The sequence below is a fragment of the Artemia sp. Qi Xiang Cuo genome, chromosome 13, assembly GCF_049724085.1.
Source record: "Artemia sp. Qi Xiang Cuo chromosome 13, ASM4972408v1, whole genome shotgun sequence".
Classification (NCBI taxonomy): Eukaryota; Metazoa; Arthropoda; class Branchiopoda; order Anostraca; family Artemiidae; genus Artemia; species Artemia sp. Qi Xiang Cuo.
Window position 1 is genome coordinate 67,367,085 of NC_142806.1, and position 18,263 is coordinate 67,385,347.

The 18,263-nt window shown below is 34.1% G+C and overlaps 1 protein-coding gene across 1 annotated transcript in view; it reads left to right on the forward strand.

The window, feature by feature from the left end:
- Nucleotides 1-5,923: 5,923 nt before the first annotated feature.
- The window catches only part of LOC148945576 (FAS-associated factor 2-like), an 87,697-nt gene continuing 75,357 nt past the window's right edge, over nt 5,924-18,263 (forward strand). Inside the window, exon 1 of the mRNA XM_089098682.1 lies at nt 5,924-6,092. Within this exon, the coding sequence (XP_088954808.1) occupies nt 6,048-6,092 (45 nt within the window). The 5' untranslated portion in view covers nt 5,924-6,047. The remainder of the gene's footprint in view (nt 6,093-18,263) is intronic.

The window sequence follows — 18,263 nt, forward strand, 5'->3', positions numbered from 1 at the left end:
TCACAAATCTGACAAATATTAAGCACTCGTAGTTTTTTAAAACATGATGTATCATTCACATTTTCTACATAATTACCAAGAAGACGTACTGTTTTATTTTGAAGAATCTCTGCATTCTTTTAACATTTGCATAAAAATCACTAGATCAAGGACTACAACCATAAGAAATATAAGGCGCAACAACAGTATGGTACAGTAATAGAAGAACTGATAATGGTGAAACATACTATAATCGGCGCAAAATCCTCAGACCTCTAGCACCTTTAGCTGCAACAAAAACTCTATGGGGCCTCCAAGATAAATTACAATAATAATAATAATTAATTTTTAACCCATTTTGCAAAAAAATGAAGTGGAGTAACACAAGAAAAGAGAAAAAATAACAAAAATGCATTTCACATAAACACAAATAAATAAATATTACACTCAATGCTCTATGGATACCTGGATAAGAGGGTGGTTAACACCAAAGGTAGCATAAATATTCTCTTGAAGACGGCTACTTTGTCTGAAAAAACAACTTACAATATCTGGAGCGCCAAAAAAAACGCATAATCTTTCTATTGCTGTATCTGCGAGGCAAATATAATGAAAACTTAAAATATCAGAAATACATAATCCTAATATCGCTAATATCCCCTGGTCGAAATAGGATGTGAAGGCCAGCTGGGAACAAAACCGCATGGTAAAAAAAAAAAAACTCGAGTACAATTTAGCAAGTGCTTTTCTGTTATATCTTTCCCTGTTGGGGACAATTTTCGCATACCCCAGTTTTAACTTCTTTTTAATATCACTCAATGCCCGGAAACGAAATAACATAAGTGATTTGCAAATTTGATCCCAAGCCATCGGAAATATTCGACACATTTTACAGAAAATAAACCGCAACCAAGTGGCGTTGCTGAAGATTTTGAATTGGACACAAAATATTTGCATTTATCAGTGTTAGGACTCAATCTAATTTCCCCATACAGCCGCGATAATAGTTGCAGAGATTTCATTAAAGTAAACATTGACCTGCTAACATGTAGAAGATCATCTGCAAATGTAATATAGGTGACAATTGACAACCCTGAAGAATAAGAAAACGGTATCTTTTTAAGAACATTCAAAAAATAAACTTTAAAAATATGAGGGGAAAGCACGCAACCCTGACGGATCCCAGATCTAACCGGGTTTTTACCAAAGATGTGGGAACCCTGCCTCAATGGAATAAATGAATTCTGATACCGAAATTGAAGTAAAAAAAAAATTGAACTATTCACACCCAAACGCGGCAGAAAAAACCATGCCTGAGAATGACAAACAGTATCGAAAGCTTTAGATAGGTTTAACACACAAAAATGAAATTTTTTTTAAAGGATGTGCTTCTTGTAATACTGTTGCAAGTATACGGTGGGCAAGCTCTACGATTAAAAACTATTTCTCAATCCATGGTTGTTGGCTTACCAACTCTTCTAAATATCATAAAATTAGTTTTTTGAATATTCACTGACATAAGGCTCAAACTTGTAAATACAAAAAAAAAGAATTTGAAACCCTACTTACTTTCAGCAACAAATCATCAATGGATCGACTGGAAACAATTAAAGCAGTATCATCCGTAAAAGTTGTCATAAGACACTCAGGTATGTAGAAACGCATTGAGTCAACGTACAAAAGGTACAGGAGTGGTCACAAGACAGACCCCTAGAGTACACCACACTTCACTTGAAAAGGAGAGAAAAACAATATTTACTAGAACTTGAAGAGATCTACCACTCAAAAAACTATCAAACCACTTCAGATAGTTACAATGAACTTCAAAGGATTTTAAACGTCTGAGTAAAATTTTAAAATCCAATGTATCAAACGCTTTTCTAAAATCAATAAAAATAGTCGAATGAATTTCACCACGGTCAAAGAATTTATTTACAGTATCACAGAAGGAATGCACGGCGTGCGACATCGAGCGGCCTTTCCTAATTCACAGTTGAGTTTCACTTAACATCCCCGTTTCCGTAAGGTAATCATAAAGCCTTTTACGCACAATTTTTCAAATAATTTTGAAAACAGGGGTAGGGTTAATAGGGGCCTATAGTTTTTAAATTCCTCGCCTAGAAACACTTTTGTGAAGGGAGATGACTTTTGCCCTTTTAAGTGCATCAGGGAATACGCCGGTTTGTAGGGAAAGATTGAGTATGTGGACGAAGCATGGTAGTAAATAACACATCACAGATTTAAAAGTCTTAAAATGAATGTCATCTGTCTCTGCTGAATTAGATTTGGTTGTTTTCACTTTCTTCAGAATTTTGTCTCCAGTACACAGCTGAAATTCAATTTCACTTCCAGTTCCTGTATCATCCTAAATGTTGCAGTAGTAGAATTCATACTAGTAGCCAAGGCCTGAAAACTGCCCTCCACAGAAAACATCTCCCCTTGGTGAATCCTCCCAGGCAGAAAATTTAACCTCCTCCTGAAAAATATCCCTATACATCTCAATAACAAAACCATATGTAAACTTTGGTATTGAAATCTTTGTCGTAGAAACTTGAAAAAGGGCTCTTTCGATTGGAAATTCAAAGGGCTAGTGCCCTTTTTTAATACTCGAAAGTGATTTGAGGGCAACTAATCCCCCCTCTCACGCCCACCTTTTCTCCAAACACATCCAATCAAAATTTTTAGATTGCCATTTTATTCAACGTAGTTTCAATTTTTGGAGATTAGGTCTTTAAGGATGACAACCCCACAGCTCTCGGGGCAAGGGTTGTAAGTTATGGCTTTGGGGCATATAAGGTTTTTATAGAAAGCAGTGTCGTAGAAACTTCAAAAATGGCTCATTCGATTGGAAATTGAAAGTATTAGTGTCCTTTTTCATAGTCAAAAGGGATTGAAGAGCAACGAACCCCCCTCTCACGCTCACCATTTCCCCAAACACACCCAATCAAAGTATTGAAATATCCATTTTGCTCAACGTAGTTGAAAATTTTTGAAATTAGGTCTTTTAGGATAACCCCCTCAGAGCCCTTAGTAAAAGGGTTTTAAGTTATGCCCTAGAGGCATATAAGGTTTATACTGAAAGTTGTTGTAGAAATTTTAAAAAGGGCTCATTTGATTTGAATTTGAAAGGGCTAGACTATTTTTCGACTATTTTAATAGACAAAAGTGAGTGGAGATTAGCAAAACCCCCTGTCACGCCCATTTTTTCCCCAAACACATTAAATCAAAGTTTAGATATAGCCATTTTGTTCAACGTAGTTGAAAGTTATGGAAATTATGTATTTGAGGATGAACCCCCCCCCCAGAACCCCCAGGGCAAAGGTCATAACTTATGCCCTGGGGGCATATAAGGTTTTTAACGATAGTGCTGTCGTAAAAACTTCAAAAGGGGTTCTTTCAATTGGGAATTGACATGGCTAGTGTCCTTTTTAATAGTCGAAAGTGATTGGAGGGTAACTAATCCCCCTCTCACGCCCACCAATCCCCAAACCCTAACCAATCAAAATTTTCAGATAGCCATTTTGTTCAATATAGTAGAAAGTTCTGGAAATTAGGTCTTTGAGGATTACAACTACTCCCCCCTCAGCCCTCAGGAAAAGGGTTGTAAGTTATGCCCTGGGGGCATATAAGGTATATATTGAAAGTGTTTTCGTAGATACTTTAAAAGGGCTCATTTGATTTGAAATTGAAAAGGCTAGTTTCTTTTTAAATAGTTTAAAGTGATTGGAAAGCAACTGACGGCCCTCTCACGCCCACCATTTCCCCAAACACATCCAATCAAAATTTTGAGATAGCCAGTTTATTTAACGTAGTTGAAATTTCTGGAAATTGGGTCTTTGAGGATGACAACCCCCCTCACAGCCTTTAGGGTAAGGGTTGTAATTTATGCCCCGGGGCATATGAGGTGCTTATAGAAAGGGTTGTCGTAGATACTCAAAGAGGGCTCATTCGATTGGAGATCAAAAGGCCTTGTGCCCTTTTTAATAGTCGAAAGTGATTTGAAGGCTTGACATTTTTATAGTAAACATCGATGTGGTTACAATGTTGTTTTGTTGTTTTTTTTTTTAGACCACGGTACTTCGTATTGAAGAAGTTTTCGTATTAACTTCGAAAAGGGATCATTTGATTGAAAATAGAAAGGGCTGATGCCCTTTTTAATAGTTGAAAGTGATTGGAGGGCAACTAATCCCCCTCCCACCCCACCCTCCCATTTTCCCATTATGTTTAAAAACTAAAAGTTGTCTTAAGATTAAATCAAAATGCACTGTGTCCATGCTCATTCCCAATAAGGCATCTCAGCAGTATCCCAAGAACGACTTTACTTTTAGAACGACAAACTTTTAGGGCTCCATCTGCTCCAAAAATTTAACCAAATCAAAATAGCAAAAGTTTATCCAAGCTATAAAAGAAATTAAACAGATTTTTTTGCGAATGGTATCAAGTTTTCCATTTCAGGTCAACTAGAGGAGGTATGAAATTGAATTAAACACTACTATTTGTACCACTACTATATGGTTTTTAAAAGGGTGTATGTTGTTAAAAATTTCTGAAAAATTTTCCCCAGCATACAAATAGCAGGCCAAACTATAAAGTCTTAAAAAAAGTAAAGATTTAAATTATTCTTTTCTTTTTCCCGGAAAAGACTATGTCAGTATAAAACGAACAGAAAATAATTAAAAAAAACTTTTTCCAGAAAATAGTTTTTCAAAGTAAAGTAAAGAACTCCATTAAACCAAAAATGAGCAAAAGAAAATCAAATAATCTACCAAGCGTGAAACAACCACGAATCAGCATCAATAAATAAATGAAACCTAAAATGAATACAAATTACAATAAATAACCGAGTCAAACTCAAAACGAGCTGAAATTAACATGAGTTGGTTTCAAAACCCTTAACCCTTCCCAATGCCAGAACATAATTTGCACTTTACTGAAAAAAACACTAATGAATGGGCATTGTCAGTTCAATATGCATATACTGATATTTAGTAACCAAAATATTAAAATTATTTGATTTATTAGAGTTATAAAAGTAAAAACATATATATCTTTTCAGTAAAGTGCAAATTATGTTCTGGCGTTGGGAAAGCTTGGGGGTTTTGAGCCCCCAAAAATGAGCCTCACAAAATTACTCCAAAAATCTAAGGCTAAATATAATTTGGCACAATTTTACTTTTTAGATGTTATAATGAGAAAATGTTTGAGATGGTTAGGGCACGCTCTGTGGATGAATGATGACAAATTGCCAAAAAGATTGTCCTTTTCGGCCAACTGTTTAGGGCTAAACAGAAATCAGGTTGTTCTCGGTTACAATGGGAGGATGTCGTAAGGAAAGATTAAGGAGAAATGGAAATGTCCTGGGAAGTTCCGTCATCCACAGCGTGCAATCAATAAATCGACGTGACTTCGGGAGTCAATACTCGGAAGGCCTTACAATAGGTTACTTTTTCCAAGAACGAAAAGTGGCCTTTGTGGCATTATTTTATTCTGTTCTCTTTAGCGTCAGCATTTTTTATGGTCCAAAAATTTTCTTATTTGGTTAAGAAGGGCTAGTAAAATTTTCTTATTTGGTTAAGAAGGGCTAGTAATGAATCGTTGAAATTTTTTATTTTTTCTAATAATTTCAAAGGTCTTTAAAATCTTATAAATTGGGATTGAGCAAAAGGACTATTGGAATACTGAGAAGGAAACACTACACAATTCTGAACAAAGCTTTAGAATATCTTAAAATATAGTACTTACTGAGCTTATATCATTCCTAAGAGTACTTGGCCATACTTTACCTTCAATCCCCCCCCCCAAATTAAATCTGCAAATATATGCAAAAATATTTGAAGGCACTTCTACTGTAGTTTAGCTCGTTTACCTAAGTATTTGTCAACACTGTTCTGTTTAATCACTAGCATTGTTGAAGAATCAGAGGAAATAAACGAACTGATTATTCTTTCTCTGTTGAAAAAGAGAGAAAAAGGGGAGGGCTAAATAGTCCCGACTGAAAAATTCAGAATATCTAACAGAAAAAGACTAACTTGAACACCTTATTTAGAAAAAGAGGCTCAAATAGAAGAATGGAGGGGGAGCATCAAAGGGACCAAATCCTTGCTCACTTCCAGGTAGGCCTAATTTTGCTTAGATGGGCATATATTTACTTGGGCTGCTTATCTAGCTTAGGGTGAAGGTCTAGGTTAGGGGTTATTGAGAAGCAAACATATTAAGAAGACAATTCTTACTTCACAATATTCTATAGGCCTACAGATTAGCCAAATTGGGGACTCCACCCTTTGACTATTGGAAAAAATCAGTTTATAAGCTTATATAGAATGGTACTATCCCATCCCTTATAATTAAAAACATTTTAGCCATTTAGTTGGAAAATTTGGCATATCTGTATAGGGAAAATTTAAATTTGCCAACTAGTTGACTAATAACTTCTCCCCAGCAAAAAATTAATTTTTCCAACTAGTTGACTAATGACTTCTCCCCAGCAACATTTAAATTTGCCATCTAGTTGACAGTAAATGTTGCCCCAGCAAAACTTTCCTTTTCCAACTAGTTGACTAATAACTTCTCCCCAGCAAAACTTAATTCTTCCAACTAGTTGACTAATAATAGTTAGAATTTATTCTGAATAGCATAAAATATGTTGATAATATAGGGTTTTTTCAAATTTAATTATAACTATTGTTAGAAGATAGCACCAGATGGCTAATTTGACAGTGTATATGTAGGGGAGAGAGGGGTGAAACCGTACATTTTGAGGATTTTGACCCCTAAAAAGCGTATTTCTAAAGATACAAATTTCCTTTTTACATGAATAGATAGCTCAATTATTCACTTTTCTTGGTGATTTTTTTCAATGAAATCCATCAAGTTGTTTCTTGGTGAGACCCAAAAATGTGTGAACTCTTCAAGTGTCCAAAGTCACCCCAACCAGGGGGTGACTTTGGACACACATGGGGCATTTCTGTACATTCATTAATTAATGCTTGTAATTATTGATTCAGATATTATTAACATTTAATTCAGATAATATACAAGTTAAATGTAACATTAAATTTATTTTATGGGAAATTGGGCCAAATCACAGCCAAATACAAGAGCTTTGGCTGTTCGCCCAGTTCCTCCTACTGATACCGGTGCGGGAAGCTTCATAATAATGTCTTGAAAGTCAGTTTCTGCACAATCTCGACATTCAAGGAAGATTAACTTCCTACCAGACTTGCGCAGGTAGTTAATTTTTGCTACCCTGCCACCTATTTCTTCAATTTCACCAACATAGTAAACAGCAGTTTTGCTTCTTTCCAAACATAAACCTCACAAGCTCAAAATTTCCACAAGATAATTTTTCATCAGTGTCAAACTCACTGATGCTTCCACAATGTAAAGACTCGTCATCTGACTCGTCGTTGAGCTGCATATGTATGTCTGAAATGCTGTCTCTAGTTTTGTCAGCAATGAATGAAACCTTTGAATTTTTTAGCGACTTTTTCTTTTTCTTAGCAAGCCTTAGCTCAGTCTCTGCTTCTAGTGCTCTTTTTTCTGGCGTATCTGTCAGAATTCTACTTTTGCCTTTTTTACGGTTTTTGTGCGGATTGCATTTTTACCTGTGGATATGGTCTGATGCTTTCAGGAGTTACTGCTGTAGGCAAGTTTGACTGCTGTTGACCCATCATGACAGAACATGAATCACAAAATAAACCAAGGTGAGGATCATCCATATTGGAAGTTTCTGGGGCATTCTGTTCAGCTGGATCTGGGCGGTTTGTCACCTCAGCTGGCCGAAAATCGACTTCTGTGAACACATTTGGATTTAAAGGCCAAATTCCTGCCTTATCAAAACCAGCTGTGATGTTTTGAGGATTCAGCTTTTCCAGAAAGGGATACTTGCACAATTTTGCTATTTCATGTATTGAAATTCTCTGACCAGGGTTTAATTGCATCCAATTGTCAAATGACTCCCTGATTGCATGCTTCAATGGTGCATACACTGAAACATCAAGGGGTTGGAGACGATGGGAGCAATGGGGAGGAAAGGTTAGGAGGTGGATGCCGTTATCTTTACAGAAGGAAACTAATTCTACTGAAATATGGCTTTCATGATTGTCAAACAAGAGTAAAACAGGGTCTTTTTTGCTTGGTTCGACCTCTTTTAGAAAGTGTTCCATGGAACGAAGGAAATTGTCCAAAGTCATCCATCCACTGGGATGGGCTAAGGCAATGCATCCTGGTGGTCCATCTCGATACATCCTTTCTGGAGCTTTGACTCTTGTAAAAACAAACACTGGTGGAATTGGCTGACCAATTGCAGATACAAAGCATAGCATTGTGGTATTGTCCCCTCTTTCTGCTGACACAGTTTGTGCCACCTGTTTTGCTCCCCTTTTAGCAATCACCTTTGGGGCCTGAACAACTGTGGGTACTCCTGTTTCATCACAGTTCCAAATTCGACCAGGAGGAAAATGATACTTGCAATATAAATCCTGAAGATTTCTAAAGAAGACACCAATTACAATGGCGTTAAAGCCGGCAGCACGAGCCTGGCTTTTATTTTCGGGTTTTCTGATGGACAAACTGGCGGTCCGCTTGATGAAACCTCTTAGCCAATCCACTCCTGCTCTCTCATTCAGTTTCCAGCTAGATGGAAATTTTATCTTCAATGCTATTGCCCATTGGTAGGCTAACTTTCTTGTTGCATAGGGAGTCAGCCCATGGTTAAGTAATGAACATTTTTCGAGGTATGCAGCAAGCTCTTTCTCTTGTTTGGAAGTAAAAACAAACTTAGTGCTCTCCAGAACAATGTCATTGTCAAAATTGCTACCACTAGCACCACTCTGCTTGAGAATTTGCATTTTTGTCTTGTATTGTTTCACGGCATCCACAAGCGTACTCTTCTTCAGGGAAAATTCTTCTGCGGTTGCTCGGAAAGACAACTTCCCATGTATAAATTGAATAACAGCACGCCTGACTAATTCTGGATCAGGAGGACCACTCCCCTTTCGAATGTAGTTGCGAACCATCTGTAAAAGAAAATTATAATCGTCAGAACCTCAAGAGAACAATATGGAAATTAACACAGGTCACGCCATGCTTTGAGGCATAGAATGGAAAGATGCCTGCAGGCAGTGTAATGTTTAGTTTAACATTATAATACAAAACATTAAACAAACAAACTTAAAAAAACACATCAATCATTTGTTTATGTTCACTTTTGTTATGTTTCTACAAGTCGGACAAACATTTCGGGGGGTTTCAAACCCTCTACCCCCTTGGATACAGCCTTAGACACTACTGTTTATCTTTCTGATATAAGTAGGCATTGAACAAATGTTTATTGTTCAACATAATAGTAAATCATTTAATAATAAGTATTATTTTTAAATATGATGGGTGAAAATGAATTGAACTGATCTGCATAGCTGTGAAGGTGTACTGTAAATCTAAGCTTATATAAATCTCACATTACTCCTTTTGAATTATCACTGTCTAATTAAAAGTTCCAATCACATATATTATAAAACTAAACATTATAATATATAAGACAATAATCCATTGAATGTATACAATTCATAGTATGTATTTTAAACAAGGAGGGGTGGGGGGGGTAAGGTTTATTGGTACCGTACACCAGTTAGAAAGTATTGAAGAATATTCGATTAAGATTAGCTTTAATATTTTTGCAATAGACAGTGACATGCCGAGACTATTTTAAACGTATAGACAGTCAAAAGTACACCTTAATTTCGGATAGAAATTAAAGGTTAAGCTTAGCCAAATCACAGAAAATGCTGTCCAGTCTTGAACACAGGATCTTAAAGTTGGAACAAAGTATCTAAATAATAGGCAGACTTAATCTTGGACAACTTTTATTCAAGACAAAGATTGTTACATAGAGTAGTTGTGTTTAAATAGGCTAGGCTGTAAGGCAAGGGGTAACTTTTGTCTAAGTGTAAATGTTGAAAACAAAGTTTGATAGTCAAAACAAATCACTTCAGTTTCTCTATAAGACAAAAGGAATACAGTCAATTTTACCAATATTCTGCTTCCAGCTACACATAGTTCCATTTTCCAACTTATGAAAGACTTCCGTCAGTACAGGGCGAAACCGGACACCACGAAAAGTGTCCGGAATCGTCCCCAAAAAAGTGTCCGGAGTTACCCCATGTTGACGCCATTTTGAAATATTTTCTTTTGTAGATAACAGCCTGATATTTACTGATGAAAATTGCCTTGCAAATAGCTGGGGTATACCTTGTCTGATCCTTCTAAATTATGGCCCAATAGCTACAATAACTTAGAAAATATTTGACAAAGGCTACATGTGTCAGTATTTCTATCAGGCATATAAAAATTTCCTTACCCCTTTTTTCGGTTGTCTTTTCTCCAAAATTTAAAACTTGCACCAAATGTGTGTTACATGAAGGGCATCTAGTGGGAATTTTTTGAAAGAATTATCTCAAAAACTTTAGATGACAGGTCAAACGTACAGAGTCGCCCCCGTGCGGTATCGCCCCTCTCTCCCCTATACAAATCTTTGAATTAGGCTAGCCAGCTGACCAACCAGTATCTTAAGCCTAGGAGTCCAGCTGGACATAGGGAGACATATTAAGAAAACAATTCCTTCTCCATAATATGCAGAATAATCCTAGTTGACACATTTTACAGGGGGAGAGCCTTTATCTTCACTTCTTTCCTTGTTTTTCAAGTTTTTCTAAGAAATTCATGGACTTTCTAGAACCTATATATTCAGGGATACCACCAGATGACTAATTTGACAGTGTAGGCTATATATATACAAATTTTTGAATTAGCCAACTGACCAACTAGTATTTTAAGCCTAGGAGTCCAGCTGGAAATAAAGAAACATATTAAGAAAACAATTCTTACTCTATAATATGCAGAATAATCCTAGTTAACATATTTTGCAGGGGGCGAGCCTTTATTTTCACTTCTTTCCTTGTTTTTCCTGTTTTTCTAAGAAATTCATGACTTTCTTAGAACCTATATATTCACAGAATGTATACCCCCACCCCCCTAATTTGCAAATATATACCTAAAATTTCAGCCTCAATCTAAATATAACATCCATTTGCATTGCAAATGAACTTTACTTCCATATTAGGCATTTGGTGGATGTCCATATATTCACAGTATATATACCCCCACTCCCTAATGTGCAAATATATACCTAGAATTGCATCCTCAATCAAAATATAACATCCATTTGCATCACAAATGCCATTTACTCCCATATTAGCCATGTGGTGGATGTCCCTATTGTTAGTATTGTGTTACAACTTCTGCATCTCTCCCTGTCTCCCTCTTAACAGGAGATATATTTTGAATTATATATTGGGCTTCAAAGCCAGGGATTTTTTGTTTTAATTCCCAGGATAATTAGTCTTATACCTGGTCCTAAAAGTGAGATTGAATTTGTCAAAGCTTGGAGGGTTACTCCTCCTGTCTGTTTATAGATAACGGATTCATATTTGAAGATTTGTTCATTTCTATCTTGCATTTAATGGACATAAATTGTGTATGTTCCTTCACTTATCTGTCTGTTTCTTTTCTGGAGGAATATTTAGGTCTCATTTTAATTAATTTTTCCAACTAGTTGACTAATAACTTCTCCCCAGCAAAAACCTAATTTTTCCAAATAGTTGACTAATAACTTCTCTGCAGCAACACATAAATTTGCCAACTAGTTGACAATAAATGTTGCCCCAGCAAAACTTTCCTTTTCCAACTAGTTGACTAATAACTTCTCCCCAGCAACACTTAAATTTACCAACTAGCTGGAAACAAACATTGCCCCAGAAAACAATTTGTTTTCCAACTAGTTGACCAGCAACTTTACCCCAACAATATTTTCTTTATCCAACTAGCTAGAAACAAACTTACCCTATAAACACTTTTGTTAGCCATCTAGTTGGCAAGTAACTTTTCCTCAGAATAATTTTTTTAGCTAATGACATGACATAAAGAGAAAACAAAAAACATACTATTCCCAGTCCAACAAAAATTGGCAGTATGTGATTTTAACAAATGCACTACAGCTAAGGTAAATCAAACAAACTGAATTCAGGAGTAAATAGTCTTGAAGCCACAGAACTAAGTCTTCTCCTTCTGTAAGTGAATATATATATATAAATATATATGGTATATATATGATATATATAAATATATATATAAATATATGGTATATATATGATATATATAAATATATAGTATATATATATAATGTATATATATATATATATGTATAGTATATATAATGTATATATATATATATGTATAATATATATATATATATATAGTATATATATATATATATATATATATATATATATATATATATATATATATATATATATATATATATATATTTATATACATATACATATACATATAAATATAAATATATATATGTATATATATATATATATATATATATATATATATATATATATATATATATGTATATATATATATATATATATATATATGTATATATATATATATATATATATATATATATATATATATATATATATATTCAGTTATAGAAGGAGAAGACTTAGTCCTATGGCTTCAAGACTGTTTACTCCTGAATTCAGTTTGTTTGATTTACCTTAGCTGTTGCTCATTTGTTAAAAACACATACTGCCAATTTTTGTTGGACCTGGAATAGTAAGTTTTTTGTTTTCTCTTTACATCACGTCATTCGGTAAGAAATTATTCTGAGGAAATATTACTAGCCAAATAGATGGCTAACAACAGTGTTTATAGGGTAAGTTTGTTTCCAGCTAGTTGGATAAAGAAAGTATTACTGGGGAAAAGTAGCTAGTCAACTAGTTGGAAAATAAATTGTTTTCTGGGGCAATGTTTGTTTCCAGCTAGTTGGAAAAATTAAGTTTTACTGGGGAGAAGTTACTGGTCAACTAGTTGGAAAATGAATTGTTTTCTGTGGCAATGTTTCTTTCCAGCTAGTTGGCAAAATTAAGTTTTGTTGGGGAGAAGTTATTAGTCAACTAGTTGGAAAAATAAAATTTTGTTGGGGAGAAGCTATCAATAAACTTGCTGGAAAAATAAACTTTTGATAGGGAGAAGTTATCAGTAAATTAGTTGGAAAAGAAAAGCTTTACTGGGGCAACATTTATTGTCAAATAGTTGGCAAATTTAAGTGTTGCTGCAGAGAAGTTATTAGTCAACTAGATGGAAAAATTAAGTATTGCTGGGGAGAAGTTATTAGTCAACTAGTTGAAAAAATTAATTACAAATTCTAAAAATTAGACAAAAATATTCGTCCAGAAAAGAAACAAAGACAGATAAATGAAGGAACATGCAAAATTTATGTCCATTAAATGTAAGATAGAAATCAGCAAAACTTCAAATAGGATAAAAAACCAGTATCCAATTGAGCAAAATTTTGTAAAACTAAAACCCTCACATCTTGTTACCAAAGAGGAATTGAGAAGGATTGGGTATATTAATGAATACCTAAAAATCTAAACTATGCATCAATGTGGTTATTATTTAAATTATTTAAGATTAAACACTTGAAATTAATAGTTTATTGACTTACCTGCAGGGACCTCTTTTTTGGAAATACCAATTATCCTATTTTGATGTATATATCCTTTTAGTGTTTCAGTTTTATTCATATATTGACAGAAAGCTGATTTTCTTCTTATTCTAGAAATGCAACTTTTATTGCTTGATATTTATTCTATATATCACAAATATTTAAATATAATTTTTCTTTTCAATTGCTTTTCAAAACAGAGACCACATTTTCAATTTATGCTGACAAATCATTGGTGAAAATTTTACCAAGAAGGCAGGTTTCTTGTTACTGCCCTCACATTGCTTCATATTGTAGCAAAAAGGGGTGGTCCAAAAACCCATTGCTATTTTTCTGGAATGCCAAAGAAAACTGGTCTTTCCCAAAAAGAGGTCTTTTACCCTATGCATCTGTTTTCCTTAAACAGACAGGAGGAATAACCCTCCAAGCTTTGACAAATTCAATCTCACTTTTAGGACCAGGTATAAGACTAATATATAGATATATCTATATATTATATAGATATAGATATAGTATATAGATATAGGAGATATAGATATAGTAAATAGATATAGATATAGGAGATATAGATATATCTCCCATTAAGAGGGAGACAGGAGAGAGATGGAAGTTGTCACACAATAGTAACAATAGTGATAATTAAATTTGAAAAAAAACCTATATTATTAACATATTTTATGCTATTCAGAATAAATTCTAACTATTATTAGTCAACTAGTAAATGAAAGTTTTGCTGAGACAACATTTATTGTCAACTAGATGGCAAATTTAGATTTTTCCTATACAGATGGGCCAAATTTTCCAACTAGATGACTAAAATGTTTTTAATTATGTGGAGATTGGATAGTACCATTCTATATAAGCTTATAAACTAATTTTTTCCAATAGTCAGAGTGGATATCTGCCAAATTGTTGCTATTACATTTTAACTCCAGCTCCACTATACTTTATCCTCAGCCTAAATTATACATTTTCCATGAATTCTGCCAATGCATCTTGTTTACCCATTAGGCTAGCCTACCTATAAATTGAATCAACTAGTCTAGCCTAGCCTGTTACAAAACAAGAACCAGAAAACAAAAGTGACTAATGACAAGATGCACTGAAAATATGTAAGTTAGAATTCTACTTTAGCTACTTTTGGCTAACTTGGAAAGGGACTAGGTTAGGAAAATGAAACTTTCAGGAATGGCCCAACGGGCTAAAGTATGTCCCAGGAAAGTAATTTGAAGTACCTAACTCCACTCCTTCTCACTCTAGAGGGTCTTTAAATTTGCTTACATGACATTTTGATACCTATTGAAATTTTGACAAAACAACATTTTACCTTAATTTTCAGTCAGCCTATCAATTTCTTTGTCTCTGGCTTTAAGGGCTAGGCACACATAGTTGATTTTGGGAACCAATTTCAGCAAGGGTGTATTCCACATTGAGTGATCATAGCCTAATTAATGAAGCTAAGAGGCAGGGCTTAGTGACATTTTTCAGTGATTAATCATCATTAATTATGTTCTAGACAAGGAATGTACTAGGGCTTTGGAGCTTTAGGCATGTAATTAATTGTATTTAATGATTATCATAAATTAATTGTAATTAATGATGATTAATCACGAAAAAATGTCACTAAGCCCCATCTCTTAGCATCATTAATTATAATCACTCAGCATGGAATACACCCTTGCTGAAATTGGTTCCCAAAATCAGCTACATGTGCCTAGCCCTTTAGTCCTGAAAATGCAATTTGTGTTATTTGAGTAGAATTTTAAGCCATATCAATAAATTTTTTTTAAATTTAGGAAATGTGTTTGCATGTCTTTAAAACCTAAGTTGGGATTGAGCAAAGTTGTGCAGCTGAAAACAACTTTTAGGTCAACTTTCACAGTTTGACCTTTGTTTAAATTTTCAATAGCACCTCTGCTGTTTCTAAAATTTTTGCAAGTGCTGATGCTATTGATCTACTTCCTATGAGGTCCATAGAACTGAACCCTTAACTGGTTGGGTGTTTTTGTTGCATAAATGATTGGGTAGGGTAAATATTTACCCCATAACTAAAATGCTTGTAAATAAAAAGATATTTCAACTGTTGTAAAATTATGGTAAAATAAAAACCTGGTCAGTGAAATTGGTAAAATAAGGTATTTCCAAGAAAATATAGAGGGAAATTGCTCTTTTAGAGGTGCCCTGTAGCTAGAAGACCAGTTGAGATTTTTTTTTTGTCTATCATTTCTTGAGCTCTTAGTGAATTTTTTTAAGATTTGCTTTTTCTAGGCTTAAAAAGGTAATATCCCTTCTCTATTTTGAATATCAATAGGTAGAATTCTTTTTATGCAAATAAATTCAAGTTTTGTTAAAATTCTATTAAATTTAAGGTACATACATTGGATTAACACTTATTTTATTTATTTATAATAAAAAGGCTTTGGTTTGCCTAGGGTTGAAGGCAGGGGCTAGTTTGGACCTAATTCCTTGACGCTTCAAACTTCTGTGAGTTCCTGGAAACTCCCTAATCAAATTATCTAGCATTTTATTTTGTCCTCTTGCTTCCCAGGAAAAAATTTATTTATGACTTCCAATTTTTTTTTCTGCAAACACACTAATTCATCAACAATAAAAAAAAAACCACCCAGTATGCCCCCTTTCATTTTGTCTTGCTTCCTTCTCAGTGTAGGCATTAAAATAAACAACCATTTGTTTTGCCCCCTGTTTATTGTAGTAACAATAGACAGCTGTATTGCTGCCATCAATGTTTGTTTTACCAAGCATGTTTTTTTTTTTCCCAATGTGTCTGTTGTAATACTGTCCTATACACCTCTAAGAGATACCCAGCAAAACAAATGCTTGGTAAAAAAAATATACCAATTTTGTCTTAGGGCTAAAAGGCCATCTGACCTTAAGAAAGTGTATCAGAGTGATAAAGTAGAGGTGGTTATAATTTTTAAGTGATTATTGCCTGAAATAAAGTTATGTGTATGGTTAAAAATAGTCTACAGTCTTTAACTGCAGTTTTTAGTTTTCATGGACACCATTTGTCTATTGCAGCTTATCAATATTTGCATGATTGATCCCAACTTATTATTTTAGTTCTTTTATTATTATTATTATTGTTATTGAGTCCTTTTATTGTATAGATTTACATTATGGGAGGGTGTAAAAAGGGAGGATTTGAATAGATTTGGATGGAGGAGGAGCATGCGTAGCTGTGTTGGCCTCAGACAGCTCGGTTCTGTGGTGAGTTGTTATTAGTAGTAGTAGTAGTATTTTTGAATATTCATTTCATAAAAAAATGATTAAATTTTAAATCTTTCATTACTAAATATCTAATTATTATTCAGATCTTTTGATTTTCATGTTGAAGAGAAGGAAATGATTGATTTCTTCTTTTTCTTGGGATCACAATAAGAATTGGTGTAGTTTTTGCAAATTGGCACCAAAAAAAGGTACATTTGTTCTAGGCTACAGACTGGGTACTATTGCTGCAGACCCACAGGTCAAATGATATTGCTTTTTAGTTGAAAGATTGTGTAAACTATTCATTAAAAGAGAATAGCCTAAGCAAATGTAAATATGGTGATATAATGTAAGAGAAGGGCTTTTTGAATACCAATTTATCACTGTCATAAATACTTCACATTGAATTTAATGAGTGCTATTTTCAATTATGTAACTTTCTTTTGCCCTGCTGTGTATCCAGTAAAAATCACAAAAAGATTATCTTATCCAAACCTGTTCCTCCCAGCCTTTGGGTAGTTTTGCATAATGATAGCTACAGGGTGCTGTAAAATATTGGTAAAATATCTATTTTACAGAGGTCTGTAAAATTATGGTAAAACATGTAAAATACCCAATTTTAGCATGGCCAATTTTACCATTTACAGCAGTAGGAACTTGTAATTTAACTTCAAACAAATACAATATCTTGACCATAAAAATGAACTCTTGAAACATATTCTATGCAGGTAGTTGAGGTGGTCCTTGCAGATTGCAGTACTCCTTTTTGCAGATGCACAGACCCTGGTTGTCTCAAGAACAAGGTTGTCAGGTGAACAAGAACAGAGAGTGCAGTGCTGATTTTTGTGGCCAAACAGTAAAGCTTAAGTGTCTTTACTACTTGTAGAGTTTATTCTTGCAATATTAGACACTAACTTTTGAAGTTCTTGATGAAGGGCGTTAATGGATATTCTAACCCTCAAATTAGGCTTCTTAAGAGATACTCCCAACTGTGTGAGGATCTGCTGGTGCTGGAGTATGTATTTTGACTACTTGTTGTTTTGACAAGTACTCTTGTATTTATGCCTGCAATATCTAACATTGCAAAGAAAATTGCAGATGGCTAGTGTAACATATTCCCTTGTCAGACTTCAGGTTTGAATATAATCATTTAATGGAGATCCATTACCTATAAAAGAAGCACATAAGCAAAAAATAAAAGCAATAAAAAGCAAGCAAGCAAAAGTAATATATTTCAGCTAGTGCTGACAGCAACACTTGATATTTTAGTTAGCATCTATCTGATTTAAACTGTCTATTACAGATTTATTTACATTGTAAAACTTGACTAGGGTAAAGGTACCAATGATTTGACAGTTTTTGTAAAAAAAAACAACACTTTTTCTACTCCAGAAGACTTAATTTAGCCTAAAGACATTTGGTTTGAAAAGGGTTTCAGTATGTAGGAAAAATACCTACAAATCTAACTGTTTCA